Source organism: Glycine max, chromosome 18, assembly GCF_000004515.6.
Source record: "Glycine max cultivar Williams 82 chromosome 18, Glycine_max_v4.0, whole genome shotgun sequence".
In the NCBI taxonomy this organism is placed as follows: Eukaryota; Viridiplantae; Streptophyta; class Magnoliopsida; order Fabales; family Fabaceae; genus Glycine; species Glycine max.
Genome location: NC_038254.2, coordinates 58,057,159 through 58,075,473, shown reverse-complemented (window position 1 = coordinate 58,075,473; position 18,315 = coordinate 58,057,159). Strand labels below are relative to the sequence as shown.

The 18,315-nt window shown below is 34.9% G+C and overlaps 1 protein-coding gene across 1 annotated transcript in view; it reads right to left on the bottom strand.

The window, feature by feature from the left end:
• LOC100777209 (callose synthase 3) overlaps nucleotides 1–17,511 on the bottom strand; it is a 31,491-nt gene extending 13,980 nt beyond the window's left edge. The window contains exons 1-30 of the mRNA XM_003551811.5: nucleotides 17,113–17,511; nucleotides 16,928–17,028; nucleotides 16,596–16,720; nucleotides 16,422–16,515; nucleotides 16,151–16,261; nucleotides 15,955–16,071; nucleotides 15,736–15,828; nucleotides 15,352–15,443; nucleotides 15,130–15,256; nucleotides 13,097–13,234; nucleotides 12,884–12,960; nucleotides 12,710–12,803; nucleotides 8,038–8,160; nucleotides 7,801–7,918; nucleotides 6,283–6,620; nucleotides 6,036–6,088; nucleotides 5,879–5,939; nucleotides 5,338–5,419; nucleotides 5,208–5,257; nucleotides 5,043–5,129; nucleotides 2,990–3,124; nucleotides 2,797–2,891; nucleotides 2,581–2,665; nucleotides 2,330–2,490; nucleotides 2,002–2,125; nucleotides 1,792–1,898; nucleotides 1,562–1,700; nucleotides 1,327–1,478; nucleotides 320–429; nucleotides 89–217 (exon numbers count right to left, since the gene is read on the bottom strand). Coding sequence (XP_003551859.1) covers nucleotides 89–217; nucleotides 320–429; nucleotides 1,327–1,478; nucleotides 1,562–1,700; nucleotides 1,792–1,898; nucleotides 2,002–2,125; nucleotides 2,330–2,490; nucleotides 2,581–2,665; nucleotides 2,797–2,891; nucleotides 2,990–3,124; nucleotides 5,043–5,129; nucleotides 5,208–5,257; nucleotides 5,338–5,419; nucleotides 5,879–5,939; nucleotides 6,036–6,088; nucleotides 6,283–6,620; nucleotides 7,801–7,918; nucleotides 8,038–8,160; nucleotides 12,710–12,803; nucleotides 12,884–12,960; nucleotides 13,097–13,234; nucleotides 15,130–15,256; nucleotides 15,352–15,443; nucleotides 15,736–15,828; nucleotides 15,955–16,071; nucleotides 16,151–16,261; nucleotides 16,422–16,515; nucleotides 16,596–16,720; nucleotides 16,928–17,028; nucleotides 17,113–17,311 — 3,517 coding nt within the window. The 5' untranslated portion in view covers nucleotides 17,312–17,511. The remainder of the gene's footprint in view (nucleotides 1–88; nucleotides 218–319; nucleotides 430–1,326; nucleotides 1,479–1,561; nucleotides 1,701–1,791; nucleotides 1,899–2,001; nucleotides 2,126–2,329; nucleotides 2,491–2,580; nucleotides 2,666–2,796; nucleotides 2,892–2,989; nucleotides 3,125–5,042; nucleotides 5,130–5,207; nucleotides 5,258–5,337; nucleotides 5,420–5,878; nucleotides 5,940–6,035; nucleotides 6,089–6,282; nucleotides 6,621–7,800; nucleotides 7,919–8,037; nucleotides 8,161–12,709; nucleotides 12,804–12,883; nucleotides 12,961–13,096; nucleotides 13,235–15,129; nucleotides 15,257–15,351; nucleotides 15,444–15,735; nucleotides 15,829–15,954; nucleotides 16,072–16,150; nucleotides 16,262–16,421; nucleotides 16,516–16,595; nucleotides 16,721–16,927; nucleotides 17,029–17,112) is intronic.
• Between the last annotated feature and the right edge of the window lie 804 nt (nucleotides 17,512–18,315).

The window sequence follows — 18,315 nt, the reverse complement described above, 5'->3', positions numbered from 1 at the left end:
TACAAAAAATTTTAACAGTTAGCACTTGAAATCATGTGTGCATATTTTTTAATTTTTTTTGGGGGGGGTGGAGTGAAAGAGAAATAACCAGTTCTGGTCAATGTTTGCCCCTTATATGATGCCCAAAGACGAAGTTCTTCTACTAACTCATCAGATTCACTCCCTTTAATATCCTCCTCAGTAGAATTCACTCGTTCAAGAAAATTGTTCCACTCATCTGTACATTGATAACCAAAGAGGTAACAAGTAATACATTAGATATATGCTCATGAATTTTGCATATTTATGAAACAAAAGAAATTTGAGAGTATTGGTAAACCTGGAAAAATCTTTTGCAAGTAGAACAGTATTGAAACCCCATCCTCATTCTGTGAATCCAAATCATTCAAGGAGAATAGAACTTCTTCTGTATAGTATGGTGTCAAAACCCTACAACCAAAATCCACAATAACCAAAAATTAACAACAAAGATGTAAATACACAAACTGAGGGATTTATTAATTTTAAATAATGCTTACTACATATACTCAATATATTAATATTTATTGGAAAAAATACACATCTCACATCAGCTAGAGATAGTGACAAGATGGAATATATAAGTGGTAGTAACCCTCCCCATAAGCGAGCTTTTGGAGTGGAGTTAAGTCAAAACCCACATTCTAAGATGGTATCAAAGTCTATCCTAGATCCATTAACGGGCCACCTACCATATTATCCACGTAGCAAGACCAAAATTGCTATGCATGAAGGGGTGTATTGGAAAAAAACACAGGTCTCACGTCAGTTGGAGATAATGCCAAGAAAAAATATATAAGTGGGGGGTAACCTTAGCCTATGAGCTAGCTTCTGGGGTTGAATTAGACCCAAACCACACACTTCAATACTAGAAAATAAAATTCTGCAAATTTTAACCAAACATACTTCAATAGATGATAGCTTTGTTTCTTCCTTGCGAATCCTCCCAAAAAATATTATCCTTGAGAACATCTTTGAGAAACCTGAACTAGTCGTTCAATTCTATCAAGCTTTTCATTTCACAACATGACAGTAGTCCATAAACTTTACCAACTAAAACATAGGTGCTCCATATAATTAAATTCTCATGCTTCATATACCAAACTGAAGAGTTAATAGCGCATATTGTTACAAGTTAACAAAATCCCAGAACTTTGAATCTCCAGACAATAATGCAGGGAAAGGAACTGATTAAGATAATGGAAATCACATATTAAGAGGGGATATTTCTGCAATATTTAACTTTACTGATTCAAAAATTACAACAATAAAGCATGGCAAGGGATTTGGGACTAAAAGATAGCTTACGAGAATGAAAGCATGTTGCGAACTTTTGGTGCCATAGGCATGTCCATAAACAACGAATTTGAGAAGAAAGAAATACGTCTCCTTGCTTCCAAGTTGGATGGTACATCCATGGCAGATTCTTTTGTCGTAAGCAGCAAGTGAAGTCGTTTAATCTATCCCAAAAAAGGGTAAAGAAGTCATTAGAAAGCACTTCGACATTTAAACTTTTAGCAGAATAATTCAATTAGTAACAAACCTTCTCTGTCCAAGCTGCTGTAAGTGGTTCAATTGGAAACTTGATAGCTCCTTCAGATGCAAAAAGTTGGTGATGTGGCTCAGGCTCAAGGTGAAGCATCCCCTCATGTCCAGTACCACCATGGCTTGAATCTACCAAACTATGGAAACAATGTTGATACAATCATAATCAGGGGAGGGAAGACAATGCTATTTAAAGATGTAGAGACGATAATCTACGCATGCATTTACCTGAATATTTGATCCTGATCCTCCATCATTATATCTCTTGTCACAACCTCCAGCATGTCCTGGAATAGAAGAACAACTCGGTCCCTATCTTTCGGATCATTTGTCAACTGCAATAATTTAAATAACTGGGTAAGATTTTGACAATGATACTAAACAGCTAAAAGAGAAACTAAATGTACAAAATTGCATAAAAGAGTTCTAAAATATTACCAAATATTGGATTAACTCAACAAACTGTCCATAGAGGATAGGAAGTGCACTCATTTTGAATTCACTAATCAGTTTATCTGATTCTATATGTTTATCCACTTCATTGAACATGTACTCTATAACCCTGAAATGAACAACAGCAACAAAGTTATAAAAAGAATTAGATAGACATAGAACCTTTAAGAAGTCAGTTTGAATTTAAAAAGATATCAAAAGTGATAAAGCTGGCTATTTCCTACAGGATTTTTTCAATCGGCCTACAGTCCAATATTTGGAGCTAGGTGGGAATATTAAACTGAACTATCATTCATAAAGTACAACTACTTACGGTATCTCTCGTTCCCCTTGAACCAAGTGCTTAATAATGCTCTTAAATGAAGCATAGCACTCACGGACAGCACAAGACATGTAGTTATCAGCCGCAATTCTTTTCTTCAGCTCTCGGTCCTTTCCATTGCTGTCCTTCGCCATATCCAGTGCAATTGGAATCTAAAGAGCATGTGGCCACAAACACAATTAGTGAATGATTAGATGGAAATGTAGCCGCAAAGTCTCATATCAAAGTGCAAATAAACAAACCTTGCTAGCAAGAAGAAAGGGGGGCCATTGTATAAGGTCCAACTGAGTATCAGCCCAATAAGGTACAAGCAAAAGGTTCATTTCCCTGAATAATATAACCACCTCAACACTACTGTAGAAAAATACAGCGGTCCATTGATCGGTCGGTGACCGATCTAGAGAGAGAGAGAGAGAGCAGATCAAGAACCAATAACATGAAATTATCCCTTCCATTACCTATCATCAATAAGATCTTCATCCCTGAAACTAGTAATTATTTGGTTCCACAACTGTGCAAACCTTGCAGCCTCCTTCCCTTTGTTAGATGAGATCTGCATCAATCAGTCAAAGTAATGTAATCCAAAGTTATAGATGCTCAAATTTTAAACTACAAGCTCAAGTAAGTGGTCATAAAAGTAAAACAATAAACCTCAGGAAATCTGCGGGATAAAGTGGCTTTTAATCCTTTTTTCTTTGGCTCATTTGTTTCTTCCGGAATCAAACTGGCATTGAAGGCACCAGGCAATGATTGAAAACGAGACCTTAGCATTCCCAGTGTCCGTATCTGATACCAGGATAAGCAGTGATGCACAATAATTATTATTTTAAAAAAATAGATACTATATTCAAGAATCAGTGTTCTAAGCATAAAAACCTGGAACTACTCAAGAATTATAGTTCTGTAAGTTAATTAAAAACAGAAAAGTCAAATCCGTAATTAAGGATCTATAGTCAATTGACAGCAACCAAAAGTTAGTTGTAAGTCATTAGCAAGTTAACAATCCAGTCATTTCCAGATATATATATATATACATAATGGATCTATAATTAGTGATTCTTTATGAAATTATCTACAAAGATCGGGAGAATACAGTGAAGTATATTCCAAACATATCAGTCTAGATTTTTTTCAACTTAGGATTAGAATTCTGATCATATGATTTCTATACAAGGAAGTAACCCCCACCACACAAAATCTTTTAAATCTCACACACAAACACAACCTATAGCATAATTTCCTTTTTCATCTAACCATAAATCTAAATAGACTTCAGCACTGTATCAAGTTAAAGTGAGGTGATAACCAAGGCATGTAACAAATGACCGGATATAGAGATGGTAGAGATAACAATCATGAAAACACTAGATTGCTTTGATAGTAATTTCAATAGTAAAGTTTAAATCCTAGCAAGATAAACAAACCTAATATTCCTAAAGCAAAAACCCAATCCTGAGGCAACCAAACACAATCTAAGATGACAAAACCAACAAGGAAAAAGATATAACATGACCAAAATCATTTTTTAAAATCACATAAATAAACCATAAATCCTACATTAATAATTTTCTTTGGTAAAAGGAAATCCCTAAATAAATTAATGCAATAATCATAAGTATCCCTTCTAGTACTGCAACAAGACCAATGAGCAAAGCAAACAAACAATAAGTAACTATTTAGATGATGGAGTGGCAAAATAACACCGAAAGGATATTTTCAGTTCAATTTTATTTTGGCACAAACCATAAGAACATTTTAGTAGAAATATAAATCACTCAAAGGCACAAGAACGTGAAGTATAACAAAATAGCATTTTCCACCACCTACAAACCCAAGTCATTTAAAATAACAATACAATATCATACCCAATGAATATCCAAATAAAGGAATTGTGTTTAAAACAAAACATGCCAGTAGCAGAATCAAAATATCCATCAAAATGAACTCAAGATTCTACCAGGTAGTGCATAATACAAAACTTTGGAAAACAAGCCACTTGGCAAACATCTCAATTGCTCAGCATATTGGCATAAAAAAACGAAACCCTATTATTACTTCAACAACCCTCGAGGACAAGACTGTTGCAAAAACAGCTTGAGGAATTGTCACTCAGGTCTTTGCAATATAAATCAATGCAGGTAAATCCACATGATTTTGAGAAAGGATTACAAAATTACAGCAAGTTTCCTACTCTGACAGATAATAAAATCAAATAAATAGGCAAATATCAGAAACATAAATCATGGCAAATATCTAGGCAAATCTCAACTTTTAATACACCAGATAAAGTAACTGCAAGAAAAAATATTGAGTGGTTATCGGTGACAGGAAAAAAATGATTGGTCAAGAATTATGGCCAGACAATATTGCTTTATGTGCAGCCATGAAATGTTTAAGTACAGCCTAATAATGAAATGAAATTTGGCTAAACGAAGCAACAAGAGGAAAGGAATAAGAATAAGCATATCTATGAAAGCAAGAACAATACCTTAAATATTTTTTTTTTTGGACAGCAAAAGTAGATTTTATAGATAAAAGTACCAGAGGTACTAAAGATACAATATAGAATAGTTATACCTTAAATATGTTTAGATTTCCCACCAAATTATGCAAAAATAAATAAAAATAATGAATTGAGAACAAAAATGAACAATCCAAAAAATCACCATATAAGCGACAATGGGACTGTGGACAATCTACTAACCTCCCCAAGCCGACGAAAGGCCCCATAAACACCACCAAATAATGTTGAGAATATGGCATACCAAATTTGGGTATCCATAAAGTATACCTGGAAAGAAAAAAGTTATACTATTATACTACTGATGTTTAAAATAGGATGTAAACGAGATAAATTACAAACCCATACCAGAATAATTGGAGCCCAAAGTGCAATTACAACACCAATATTGTTCCTAGCTGCCAAACGCACAACCAATTACAAAATTTTCTCAGAAAAAATGAACTAATATGAAAGTACGAACATTCAAGCTTACTACCATGAGGAAAGAATTCATGCCACTGGAAGATTGTGATTTTTACACTCATTATAGCTTTCGTAGGTCCCACCAGAGGTTTTATCTACAGAAAGAATGTAAGAAGGTTAAAACAAGTAAAAAAAATTGGTAAAAGAAGAAATCCATCAAGATAAAAGGCGAAGATCTGAAGCTGAAAGATAAGAGATCCTGCTAAACAAAAATAAAATAAATTGATTATTCTAAAGAAACAATGTATACGGATTGCCCCATGATGTTTCATTAATGCAACACAGAGAGTAAGAACAAGTAAAATTCATCGATTATTACAGAAGACAGCTAAAAAACCAATTAAAGTTTGTTCATAAAAATACAAAATTACAATTCAATAACTGTGGCATCATTGAGATTAAGGGATTTAAATTAAGAACCCAAAAAAAGTTAAATTTATTTATAACCATCATTGTAAAATTGTGGAACTTAACATGAAAAGGAAAATGACTATCAGAGTCATCTGAAAGAAAGGATAGATTATACCAAGTGATAAAAAGTGAAAATGCATCACCTCTATATAGTAACTGAAAGCCAACTTCGTAATTATGAGCAAGATCCAAAACATTGTGTATCTGACATTATAAACAATGACACATTAATATCAAATGCAAGGAATATTAAACCATTCACATGAAATGAAATAGAAACTATTCAACTCATATTCTTACTTGAAAAGGGAAAATGCGCTCTCATGCATTCCCCTACCAACATACAATCGAGGCTGGCAATTATAAGACATCAGAAAAAGTTATTAGAATCTAAATATGTCAAATGACACAATTGTTCTTAGATGCACCAAACAAAAATCTAGCGAAAGCGGAGATATAGACTAAAATGCCCAGTGAGAATACAAACATGAGTAAGGAGAAATCAGAATGACTATAGTAAAAAAAAAAGGGTTTCATTACTGCCTACCTGTGACCACCACATCATTAGCATTACAATCCTATAGTTCGACCTTTCGAGATGACGACGAATAAAAGGGATCAGAAAGAATATCGCAGCAAGCATATTTGGTGACAGGTAAACAACAACAGCCAGAATAAACAATGAAGGAGAACTTGAACCACCACTTCCAAACCAACTTTTAATGGTTTGAGCAAACCCAGGAGGATTATCCCAAGTATACGCATAAGTAACTGAGAGAACAATCACCCATGCTGCAGCTGAAACAACTTTTAGAATGTATCTTAACTTAACATACAGCGACATACTCTGTTGTGCTTTCCAACTTAGGATCACATCTAGAACAGCTGTCCAAGTGGGAGAGAAAAGATTAACATGAGTAACATCACTTTATGAAATGACAAAATATTCCTATTTCTATTTCTATAATATACATTTCCAACAGGAAGAAAAAATAAAAATAAAAAAAATTAAAGAAATAAATATTGACTTCTTAAAACTCATTTTCATTTTCAAATCAAACCAAATCTTAAACAAATTATATAAATTGCTCAGCCAAGTAAACAAGGCATGCTAATGGTTTCCCACAATGAACTTTGGCGTCTAGAATGCTGTACCTTCAATTTGCCACAGTACTTAAACAAGTCATTAATTTAACAAAGCATTGAAACTATGGCAAAGTAAATGAACATTCCAACCACACTTGAGAAGTTACACGGGAACAGGATACTATTGAGTGACAGAGATCCAAATCTCTCACAAGACAACACATAATGAATAGAGAGAACGATGGACCATTTCAAAGTCACAGTGCCTGTTTGGCTAACACATAAAATCAATTCCTCAAACTGCAGCACTGCACATGTTCTGATATAGAATCTATAATTAAGATTAATTCAGTCAAACAAGTCAACTACTCAATATGTTCAAGTGTTCAACAGTTCAAGTTCATTCTATCAAAATCAATTCTACCCAACTTTAAATCAAACAAGCCCATTATGGTTTTCATGCTGAATTGTCTGAATTTACTTGGAAAACCAGATATGATACGAGATATGCAAGTGCATTCTTAGAAGAAACCTATAGCACTCCTATAAGAACATCCCTCCTACCATAAACTCAAACCCCACATGCATGAGGACCAAAATACTTTCATCCAATGCTTCTACCTATTATTTGTCAATTCTACTTGCTTTCTTTCTCAGATTGCCACTGTCTGCTTTCTTGTAAAACAGTTCCACCTATCTTGAAACTTTTTATAAAGGACTATTAATGCACTATGTAATTAACAAAAACTATAAACTTTCACTAATTTAATCTTACTAAGGCAGCTACAGCTTTCACAAATGTAAATCACGAAAAATGTCAAATGTAGGAGGTCAAAATGGCAAATTAGGTAACAAATTCACACAGAAACAATTGACTAAATGCAGAAAGGATAAGGCATAATATCAGAGTAACAGGGTAAGCTACAAGACCATAATTGGAAATTGAATATAGATGCAAATAAATTTGGCTATTACCTACCTTGCCCAAACTTCAATATTGCTGCTGTTATAAACACACTCAATGCCTTCTTGAACACATCACCATTAAATATTGCACTGGGATCCCCAGATCCATTCCAAGCAACAATAATCATAGCCTAATGAAAAATTAACCATTTTCAGAGGTAGACTCTATTCTACAAAGCATCGAAAGGGAAAAAAATACTGACAAAGAAGAAGGGTATCAGGGCAACAAAATGCAGAAAATATTTAATACCTGTAAACACAGAATGAAAAAACTCCACATTCGATCAAAACTTCTAAACATATGCCAAAATGATCTAATCTCAACAAAATTCACTTTTCCAACCCATCTGTCTCTGCTAGGTGGCTTGTCATCCTGTACATTTCAGCAAGGCTTAAGATGCAGTGGTATATATAAAATATAACTATAAACATTCCAAACATAGAGCAAATGCATATCATCATTTTATTTCTTGATTGGGGAAAAAAAGACTTGTCTAACCAACATATCATTGCGAAAATTATCATTTTCAATCCAAAGAACAGCATACAAGGAAATTTGTTTGAATTTTCTGTTCTGATACCTAAATTATATATAAGCATCTAAAGAAAACCAATCTTACAAGTGAGGATAGAGTGAAAGAGCCTTGGATAATCAGGAGAGAGTTTAAAGCTACAATATGGTCAATGAAAAGTGCATCTTTCCACAACTCATGATCTAATGTGATCGGTTGAGTTCTCAAATGTTTTGTAAGATCACAATTGATCCTGACATGCACATTTCATTTTTTTTTTTTTTTGGAAGGCAGAAAATATATATATCATTAATAGGTAAAACAGTACCAGAGGTACCAAATAGTAGAAATACAAGGCACCAGAGTGCTACCCTCCAAAATAACACACATACTCAACAGAAAACATTCAGACCCAAACCCATCTAGGCAAGAAAAGTAGATATATTAGAAGACCAGTAATGGAAGTTAATACTGAAATCTTTATCATAAGCCTTTAACCATGACCAAGCTAAGAAAATAGCATGGTCCATGACTTTATAGGGATCAAAAGGTTTTCCTTGGAAAATCAATTGATTCCTATGCTGCCATATAGAATTAGTTAAGGCTATCCACCACCCACATCTTGAGCTGTAATTCACATTTGATCCGAACCCTTCGCAGAATTGGTACAAATGGTGAATTGGGTTAATGGAAAGGGGACCTACTACCCGAACCCATCTCATAGATTCCCACCACAGACCATTTGTCATTTTACAATTGAAGAGCAAATGACCCACATCCTCTTGCACACAGCCACATAAGGAACAGGTGTCTTCCTGAATACTGACACTTCTTCTTAGGAGGTTGACCTTGGTAGGAAGCCTATTTCTAAGAAGTCTCCAACAGAAGATCGCCACCCGGGGGGGAATATTCAGCTTCCATATTGCCTTAAAAATGTTGCTATCAGAATTTGCTGAAGTGGTGTTCATGCATAAGTTATAAGCAGACCTAGTAGAATACTGACCATTAGATTCGGCCAACCACAATATGTTGTCTTTCACCTGTCTTTGGATAGGAACAGAGCTGATATCCTCCATAAACTGCACAGCCAAGAGACTTTCATGATCAAAGAGGTTCCTCCTCCACCTCAAGTCCCATGTCCAGATATTATGAGTAAAATGGCCCATTTGGGAGATATGATCCTTTTGCTGTCTGCTTATGAGGAATAACTGATGATACTTCTGCTGCAAATTGTATTGTTCCCCTAGCCAATTATCAGTCCAGAATTTGATACTTTCCCCACTTCCAACCTTCCAAGACAAATTGTCTTTAAAAATACTGCAGTCTTCCTGGTGATACAGATTTCTAATATCTTTCCACCATTGGGAAAAGCCCCTTTTGGTAGAACCATTCTGGAATTCAGACCAACCACCATATTTTGAAGCTAAAATTCTGACCCAGGGCTGCTGCTGATCAGATGCAAATCCCCATATCCATCTACCCATCAAAGCTATGTTGAATTTAGGGATATCCTTTATCCCTAAGCCTCCATCATTCTTAGACAGACAAATATCTTCCCATTTTACCCAAGGAATTTTTTTGTGGTCGTTATCACCACCCCACAAAAAATTCCTTTGGAGGGAGATCAGCTTTTTGGCTACCTTCTGAGGAATTTTAAAAAAGGAGAGAAGATAAGTTGGAATGGCATTAAGAACAGAATTTATAAGAGCGATCTTCCCAGCCATGGATATATCTCTTTGAGCCCATTTGGCTAATTTATGAATGTCATTTATTAAAATATAACTTGTGGAACCAAATACGAATTATTTGAAGACCAAAATGGTAGATTCTCTAAAAATCATTGCCTAGTGTGCAATAATTTGGGCTTTGTCCAAAAAGCTTGACCACATAATATCTACCAATTGCCAAAACAGCATTAAGAACAAAGGCACCCGCATATGTCCAAGCTGCAAACTTCTACATAGAAACAAAAGAACAAGTATAATACAATATATAGTGTTGATCATGGTATCAAAGCCTATCATAACGATTGTTGTTGGGCATATCATGCCACTTGCCATTGGGCCACTATTGGACCACCCGCATATGTCCAAACTGCAAACTTCACGCTCGAAATACCCAGTCCTCTGTGAGGGGGTGTGTTGGAGATTCCACACTAGTGATGAGACCAAAATAGTGTATATAAGTTTTTTTTTTTTTTTTTTGGGGGGGGGCAGCCTTTCACCTTACGAGCTAATTTTGTAGGATTGAGTTAGGCCCATAATCCACTTACTAAGATGGTTAGAGCCTGACAGAGGTATTATGAAAAGTCTCACTAGGTACCCCCTGTCCCGAGGGACCCCTTTTACTCGTCGCTCATTTTTCGACTAAGATTTTTCTGGTCGCCAATCCTTTTATTGTCCATATCCGACATGTTTTTCGGCCACCACCTTCTACTCGCCAATGATTCCAACGAAGAACTTTCTAGTCACCTATCTTGCTGCCATCCTTTTCTGGCTTATTTTTCGGCAACAGCCTTCTGCTCAACTCTCATTTTCAGCAAAGAACTTTCTAGTCACCTATCCTGCCGTTGTCCTTTTCCGGCGTGTTCGGTGACTTTTGTGCTTCATTGGTTGTGCATTTCTACCATTGTTTTCCTTGTCCATGGCTAATGATGATGATTTCCTCTTTTTCAAGTTTAAATAATTTTGGTCTCCACTAATTTGATTTAAAGCTTCCAAATGTGGCTCTTAAGAAGGTCGAAACTTGCTTTGCTTGCCATAATTTTTCTTAGGCTGATGGTTATTCCAACTCTCTGGCAATGTTATTTTTCTAGCAATACTGCCCAACTTCACCAACATCCTTGAGTTGTCTTTCAAACCATCGTTTTTTGGTGGAACTCCATTTTTATGGGTTTTTTATTTATTAGTTGGGAATAAATTTTACTGTAACAAGTTGAAAGCTTAGTAAGCTTCAACTTGAAGGGGGGTGTTGAAAATTAAGATAAAATAATATAGTAGGAAAGTAGGATCTGATTTTGAGGAAACAAAATATCCTCTCATTAGTATTTATTGTAATGGCATCTTTATAATACAGCATCTGTAGAGGTCGTAAGCACACGGTTTTCAATCCATTATACCTCTGTTTTCTCCTATTTTAACATGGTATCAAACCTTATCCTATCATTTGTTGTTGGGCCTATCATGCCACCCACTATCTGGCCAAAATAATATATATGATTAATTATATAAAAAATGGGGAAAAAACCTTCCGCAGCAAAAATAGAATTTATATTTGATTAACATTGTTTGTGTTGGAGAGTGGCCAATTAAAGGTGCATGTCCAATACCCACTCTGATCCAAAAAGCAAATGAAAGTAAGAAACCTAGCTTTTCTCCCATCAGCCGCCACCTAATCTTTATCTTCAACTTTTTCTGCCTGGCCAGGAAAGTAAGAAAATTCCATCCCTCCACAGAAAAGCAGCTGCTCCACCCAATTTTGACACACAAACTCCGTAATATTTAGACACAAATTGCAGCCACTTTTCCAGTGGCGGCAGAGCTTCAGTCACAACACACTTTTGTCTCGCACCTATTCAACTTCCACAACTGCATCCCAAGATTCACTGTGATAGCAGGGCAATTGACTACCTAGCTAATAGATAATCAAATAGAAGCAAGGCCAACTTTATACTACATCCACATAGAAAATCATTATCCCAGCACACTGGAGCGTAGTTATCAGAATCTTTCATGTTTCAAATTACATGATTTGATGTGATTGGCTAACCATAAATTTGTATGTGATGAATCATGGATGATTCTGAATCTTGCAATGCATGGACAGTCTCTGATAAATATCACACAATTCAGCAATTCATTATTTTTTATTTTTTATTTTACTTTTCTTTCAAAGGAGGGCGAGCCCTGGTGCAGCGGTAAAGTTGTGCCTTGGTGACTTGTTGGTCATGGGTTCGAATCCGGAAACAGCCTCTATGCAAGGGTAAGGCTGCGTACAATATCCCTCCCCCAAACCTTCGCACAGCGAAGAGCCTCTGGGCAATGGGGTACGAAGTTTTTTTACTTTTCTTTCAAAGACTCTTATCAAAAAATTGAAAACATAGATAAACTTAAATTTTTAAAATAAAAAAGGAACTTAAGGAGCACTACTAAATACACCCTATTTGATTATTTAGGGATTAGGTTTTTGTTTTATTTTCAGTCTTTTGAAATAGGGGTTTCACGACCATCACCATATTTGCCTGTTCTACTTCTCTTCTTTCTTAATGAATTCTTATTTTATCCAAAAAATAGTAATAACTATCTAAAAATGATCTAGAGCCATATAAAAATTCAAAGCGAGCAATGAAACCAGAAGCCTTGCAGTTATTCTCAAATTTTTAATGAACACAAATTAATAATCAATACTTACATTTGATTTATCAAAAACCAGCTTTTCGGCTGGGAGGCAAAAGAAATCAGCATCAGCACGCATTGGCCAACCTACTCGAAAACAATCAGCAGACCTACAATTATGTTGTTAAAAATTAACTCATTGACAGGTATGACAATGAATAGAAGAGAAAATTTTAATCATTAATTATACCAGAAATATTCATTTAAATCGTCATAGTTTCTCCATTGTGAATGCTTTGACCTTCCCTTTTTGCTACGTGCAGCTTCCTTTTGAGCAAGAAAATATCAATTTATTTTCATATCATCAATGTGACAAATGAATCCAAAGAATTTTATATGGATGTGATGGCCACAAACAAAAAAGAAAGAAGGAAGGGTAGACTGTAATCAATGGGAGAAAAACCTTAGCAATCACGTTATAGATAGGAGTGACCACTTTCCTTAAAAAAGCCTCCTCTTCACCTCCATACGCTGGCTTCACATTCTCTCCTGTCATCGGACTGACATTACCCGCAAGCATACCATACAATTCAAAAGCCATCTACAGGAGTCATAATGAAAAGAACCAAATGCATGTCAATATTCAACAAAAGTAACAAGTTACCATCAAAGATTCATTTAAAACCATCATGGCAAAGATGACAATGTAAGCAAATGCCAAAACCATAGGGAGAAAACAAGCATTGCCGGCAAAACAGTCATTATGCAACACCAGGAAACAAAATGACAAAATCACAGCATGACAAAAGTATCTATATATAAGAACATCATGTTTCAATGCAAACAGCCATTGGCAGATATTACATAAAATAAAGATACAATACAACAACAATTAAAGATATAAACAGCATATTATATCTTTCAAGACTGAAAAAGATATAAACAGCATATTATATCTTTCCAGGCTGGAAGTTTACATGCATTAATTTTATAATATCAGCAACTCATGCAGGATACAGAGATTATGATGCTTTTAATTTCCATCTCGCATAGGTTTAAACATTGAGGAAGTATAAACATCAGCTCTCTGAAATACCTATTCCAGATAAATGGACATAATTATATTCATCCAACACACCACCACAGTCAATGGTGGAATCTCATCACAAATAGTTTCTTATAAGCTCACTTTGTGTTGCTTATTTTCTTACAAAAATTATCCTTTTGAAATTTAATCTAATTTTCTTATAGAAGTAATAAACATATTAGCGAATGTTGAAAAGCATAATTAGGTAAGAATTATGAAGCCATTTGGTAAGGATATTAGAATGTTTGGTGTACATGACTAAGACAATGAATTCAAAATTTCAGTATCACAAGGCACAAAACAATCAACTTTTGCATTATATATATACATAAATCTGTAAAGGAACTATTCCCAGCCAGGATGCAAGAATACAGCTCCCAAATACATAGTCAAACATAGAACACCAAGTCACAAAGTTAACACATGTAATTGAACAAACTTGTTCATAAGCTTCATACAACTTAAAAAATAATAGTTCAAATATTAGACATTGACTTGAAAAAATAACATAAATTAAGCATGGCTATGCAACCCTGACAAGTTAATTTAGTGAAAACAAACTAAAAGTCCGACTCCGAATACAGTTTGGTCATTATCAGTTAGCAGCCTATTGTTTACTGTTTACAGAGCGTCATTCGCATTTGGGCTCAGTTCATTATCATTAGCCAACCCCCAAAATGCTATACTAAATAGGGACCTCTAAGGATTATGATGCATGATGTGATTGTGAACAGAATAGAGACCAAATAGAGGAAATTGACGTCAACCAGTTGCGCTACGATACATAAACAGATTGTCCAGAAACAATGACGAAGAGTGGCCAGAAACAAAACACAAGTCAGCCTTCATATTTTTGGTCTCAAATAAATAGTGAGATTCAAGCTTTGAACCAAATCAGAAACCTCATGTATTTCTGAAAAACAAGGGGAAATAGCAAAATACTGATAAAAAAAAGGGTTCAATCACACAATTAATAACCCTGTGTGATAGTGTGTCTATGCAACTACGGTTATCGAACGAGTCAAACTCCAACTGGTCAAAGTTATGATGCATAAAAGTACAAAATATGGGTTATTCAATTTTTTTCATGTTAAAAGGTTTGGAATGAAGGGAACAAGCATACCAAAGGAGAGGAATAAGGAGAAACAACAGATCGCACAAATCAGTGTTATTTTTGTTCCAAAATGAAAACTGTATAGAAACAAGTTCATGCACAAACACACATATATGCAGGGATCAATTAGTTTGGTAAGGGATTCATATATGTCATTGTATATCCAAAATTAGCTTTTCATTTCAAATGCATCAAAACATCCCTAAATCCAAACAATGGGAAACAACAAATATTATTCAAGCATTCTGGGAAAAGTAAATAAACATCATAAATTGGTTCAAGTTACAAAGCATACATGGTGATATATATAACAAAGGCATTCTGGCATGAATCTTAGGTTGGCAGCTTCACCCCATATTAGAAGATACAGACCCATATATAGTAGTTTGCGCTGCTGTACTTCTTGCTGAATGGTAGGTAACCTGCAATATGCATCCACAAGGCACGTTCTGCTAGTCAGAAAGACAGTAGCTATAGTATATTATCTATCTTTCAACATTAAAACAAAAACACTCACCAAAGGCTACTTTTCCGACCCAAATACTTGCACCACTTTTTGTAATTCTTGAACAGTTTCTTCATCACTTCTGTCAGAGCACGTTCATCCAACTAATCAAACAAAACATACCAGTCACAAGCAGATATAATACAAATTATTGTACTGATGAAAAGTAGGGAAAAAAGATTAGGTGGTGTTTTTTATTTTTCTAATTTCATTGTTGCTTGATATGTTTGACAATTACAAAAATGTCACCTTCTGTCAGAGCATGCTCATGTCCAACCTTTATTTGTACATGTTTTCTTATTCTGATTGACTTTTCTATTTATATTAAATAAAAATAAACAGGGCTTTCTACAGACACTAAAATTGAAAATATGCATCAGTTAATTAAAGGCTGACCTTTGGTTGCTGATCAGGCTTTGGAAATTGTCTTATGTGAACATTAGCAAGCAGTAAGATCAAATGTTCTCTCTGATTTGCAACATTGTGTTTCTGCATTATGTATTGTATAAAACTATATATTAAAACCGAGAGGAGGCAAACAAGCTCAATTCAATAGAAATAAAAATACAATATTAAAATAGATAAATAACCTCACAGTTTGTTATTGTGTTTTACCTGAAATCCAAACATCGACCCAAGCCAATCCAGGATGTCTTCATCCTTTTTTTTCTTGTAGTCCTTAGGCCAAGGAAGACCCCTGGTGTTACGAAGAGCATATACAGCAGCTTGGATCTGTAAAAGAGTAATGAATAAGTATTTTCATTAAAAGTAAAATGGTCAGAATTACTATGTATGGAACTAAATATCATGCCTCAGGAAATCTCATTATAGCCTGGTTAGCACTGTCAGGATCAAGAGGAAGAATATTGTAAGGGACTAAGATCTCGGTTTTCTCAGCAACTTTATCTTGGGTCTCCAAAATCTGTAACGAAGGCAATGCAATGGCAAATCAATCATGCGTATTAGTAATGTAACAGCCTGTAAAAACCTACCAAGTTATTTGAATATACATAAACAATGAAGGTTAACATAGAAGGGGAGCCCAATAGGAAGATAACATCTTAGGAGCCGCAGAAAATAACCTCGCGATCAACTTCCATAGATTGTGTCATGTTAACAGCCTTCAAAACCTCAAAAAGAACATTAGCTGTGTTATACGCCTTGGTAAGCTGTGCACTGAAAGGAGACAATGGCAAACTATTAGTCACCTAATAGCCAGATAACATATGAAATAGAAAATTATCTGGAGAGTCTACCGGTCAGCTTTATCGGCAGCATTTTGTAAAGCTTGGATATATTTTTTGTAGTAATGCTGATAAAAACTCTGCATCTCGCGAGCATCACTTTTCTTTACCCTTCCCTTCAGAGTTGGATCGTTTTCCTAACAATAATGGAACAAATTGAAAAGGAGAGAGAGAGAGAGAGAACAAGCATAAAATAACTTAAATTAACACACAGGACTATACTTGAGTTCTCATTCATAAAATAAGTTAATTTTTGTGAATGAGAAGACAAGTATAGTGTAAAGTAAGACATGCATTTGAAGTGATGAATGTATAAAGTCGGTTTGAGAATGGTGGTTAGTTACTCTTTCAAGGCGTTGAAGAAGCGCAGTTTTGAATTGGCGAACACCACGACCACTTGAATTGGGATCCAACCTATGAGCTTTCTCAAAGGCATAAAAACGGCCTGCAATGCAAAGATCAGCAAACATACACACTAAAAAAAAAGAAAGAAATTTAGACGGAAAGTGAAGAGAGAAACGAAACATACAGAGATAAGCAACCCTGGGATGAGTCTTTTCAACTTCGTTAGCGACACGAAGAATGGGCGCAATCTCGACCAGAGAGGAAGGCACCACCTCACTGTCAATCACCGACTCTCCCAAGTTCCCCGCAGTCTGAGTCCGCATGATCCGCCTCGGCGGCGGAGCCTCCGAGGACGGCCCAGCGCCTCCTCTGGACGACGACATTCCGAGCACTCTCAAGCAAAATGTGCAAAGAAAAAGATGAGTAGGATGGAGAAAGGAGAATGGAGGCAATGGCAGGGATGAGGAAACCCTAGGCTAAGAGTGTGAAGCTTGCTAAGCTACTTCCAAGCTAAGGAAACCAGAGAGAGTTACTCTTACTTACTAACTATTGCTGCTTGCGGACATTGCACCACACTACTCCATACATACATACATCACAAAGACCATTTTCTCTTTACTTTATTATTACTGCTACTCATACTAATCGATAATTAATTAATTAAGCATTTTATTCGTCATGTCCTTACTTAGAGAATTATAAAAATTTTTAAAAAAACATTTATGATACGAAACATACCTTAGTATAAATAATATAATATTTCATCAGCGTGGGTGTGTTCAAATTCAAATCCTGCCACTCGCACAACATGCTTCACAGCTGTGCTTTTTCAATTTTCACCTGATATTTTTATTTTTATTATTAGCAACAGTCATATGGGTAAGACTACAAACTACAAAGATTCCAATAATTATTTAACAAATCAATCTTCTACTTATTCTTCTATATATCAAATATTATAATCACACCAGCGTTACTTCATTTCAAATTTTACAGATTTTTTTTTTGTGTTTTTGTTCAAGATTTTTAGTGGGATTTAGTAAAATGGATTTTGAAGTATAGTGATTTATTATGTTTGGGAAAATAAGGTAGTATTAAAACTTAATAAATAGTTTTTTATTTGGCACAAAGTCAAAATTATTTCAATTCATAATTAATTATGATGTCAAAATAGACTCGTAATTAATGCTAAGCAATATGTTGTAGAATTAGGTTAGAATAACATTTTTAAATTGGAGTTTTATGAATAAAAAAAATTATCGAGAGAGGAGAGTTCACTTTAACATAAATTAGAGTATCATTAATTTATATAATTTATTTTAATGTTATAATATTTATTGCTGACCATCATGAAAGAACCAAAATGATAAATTTAATAATAATGAGA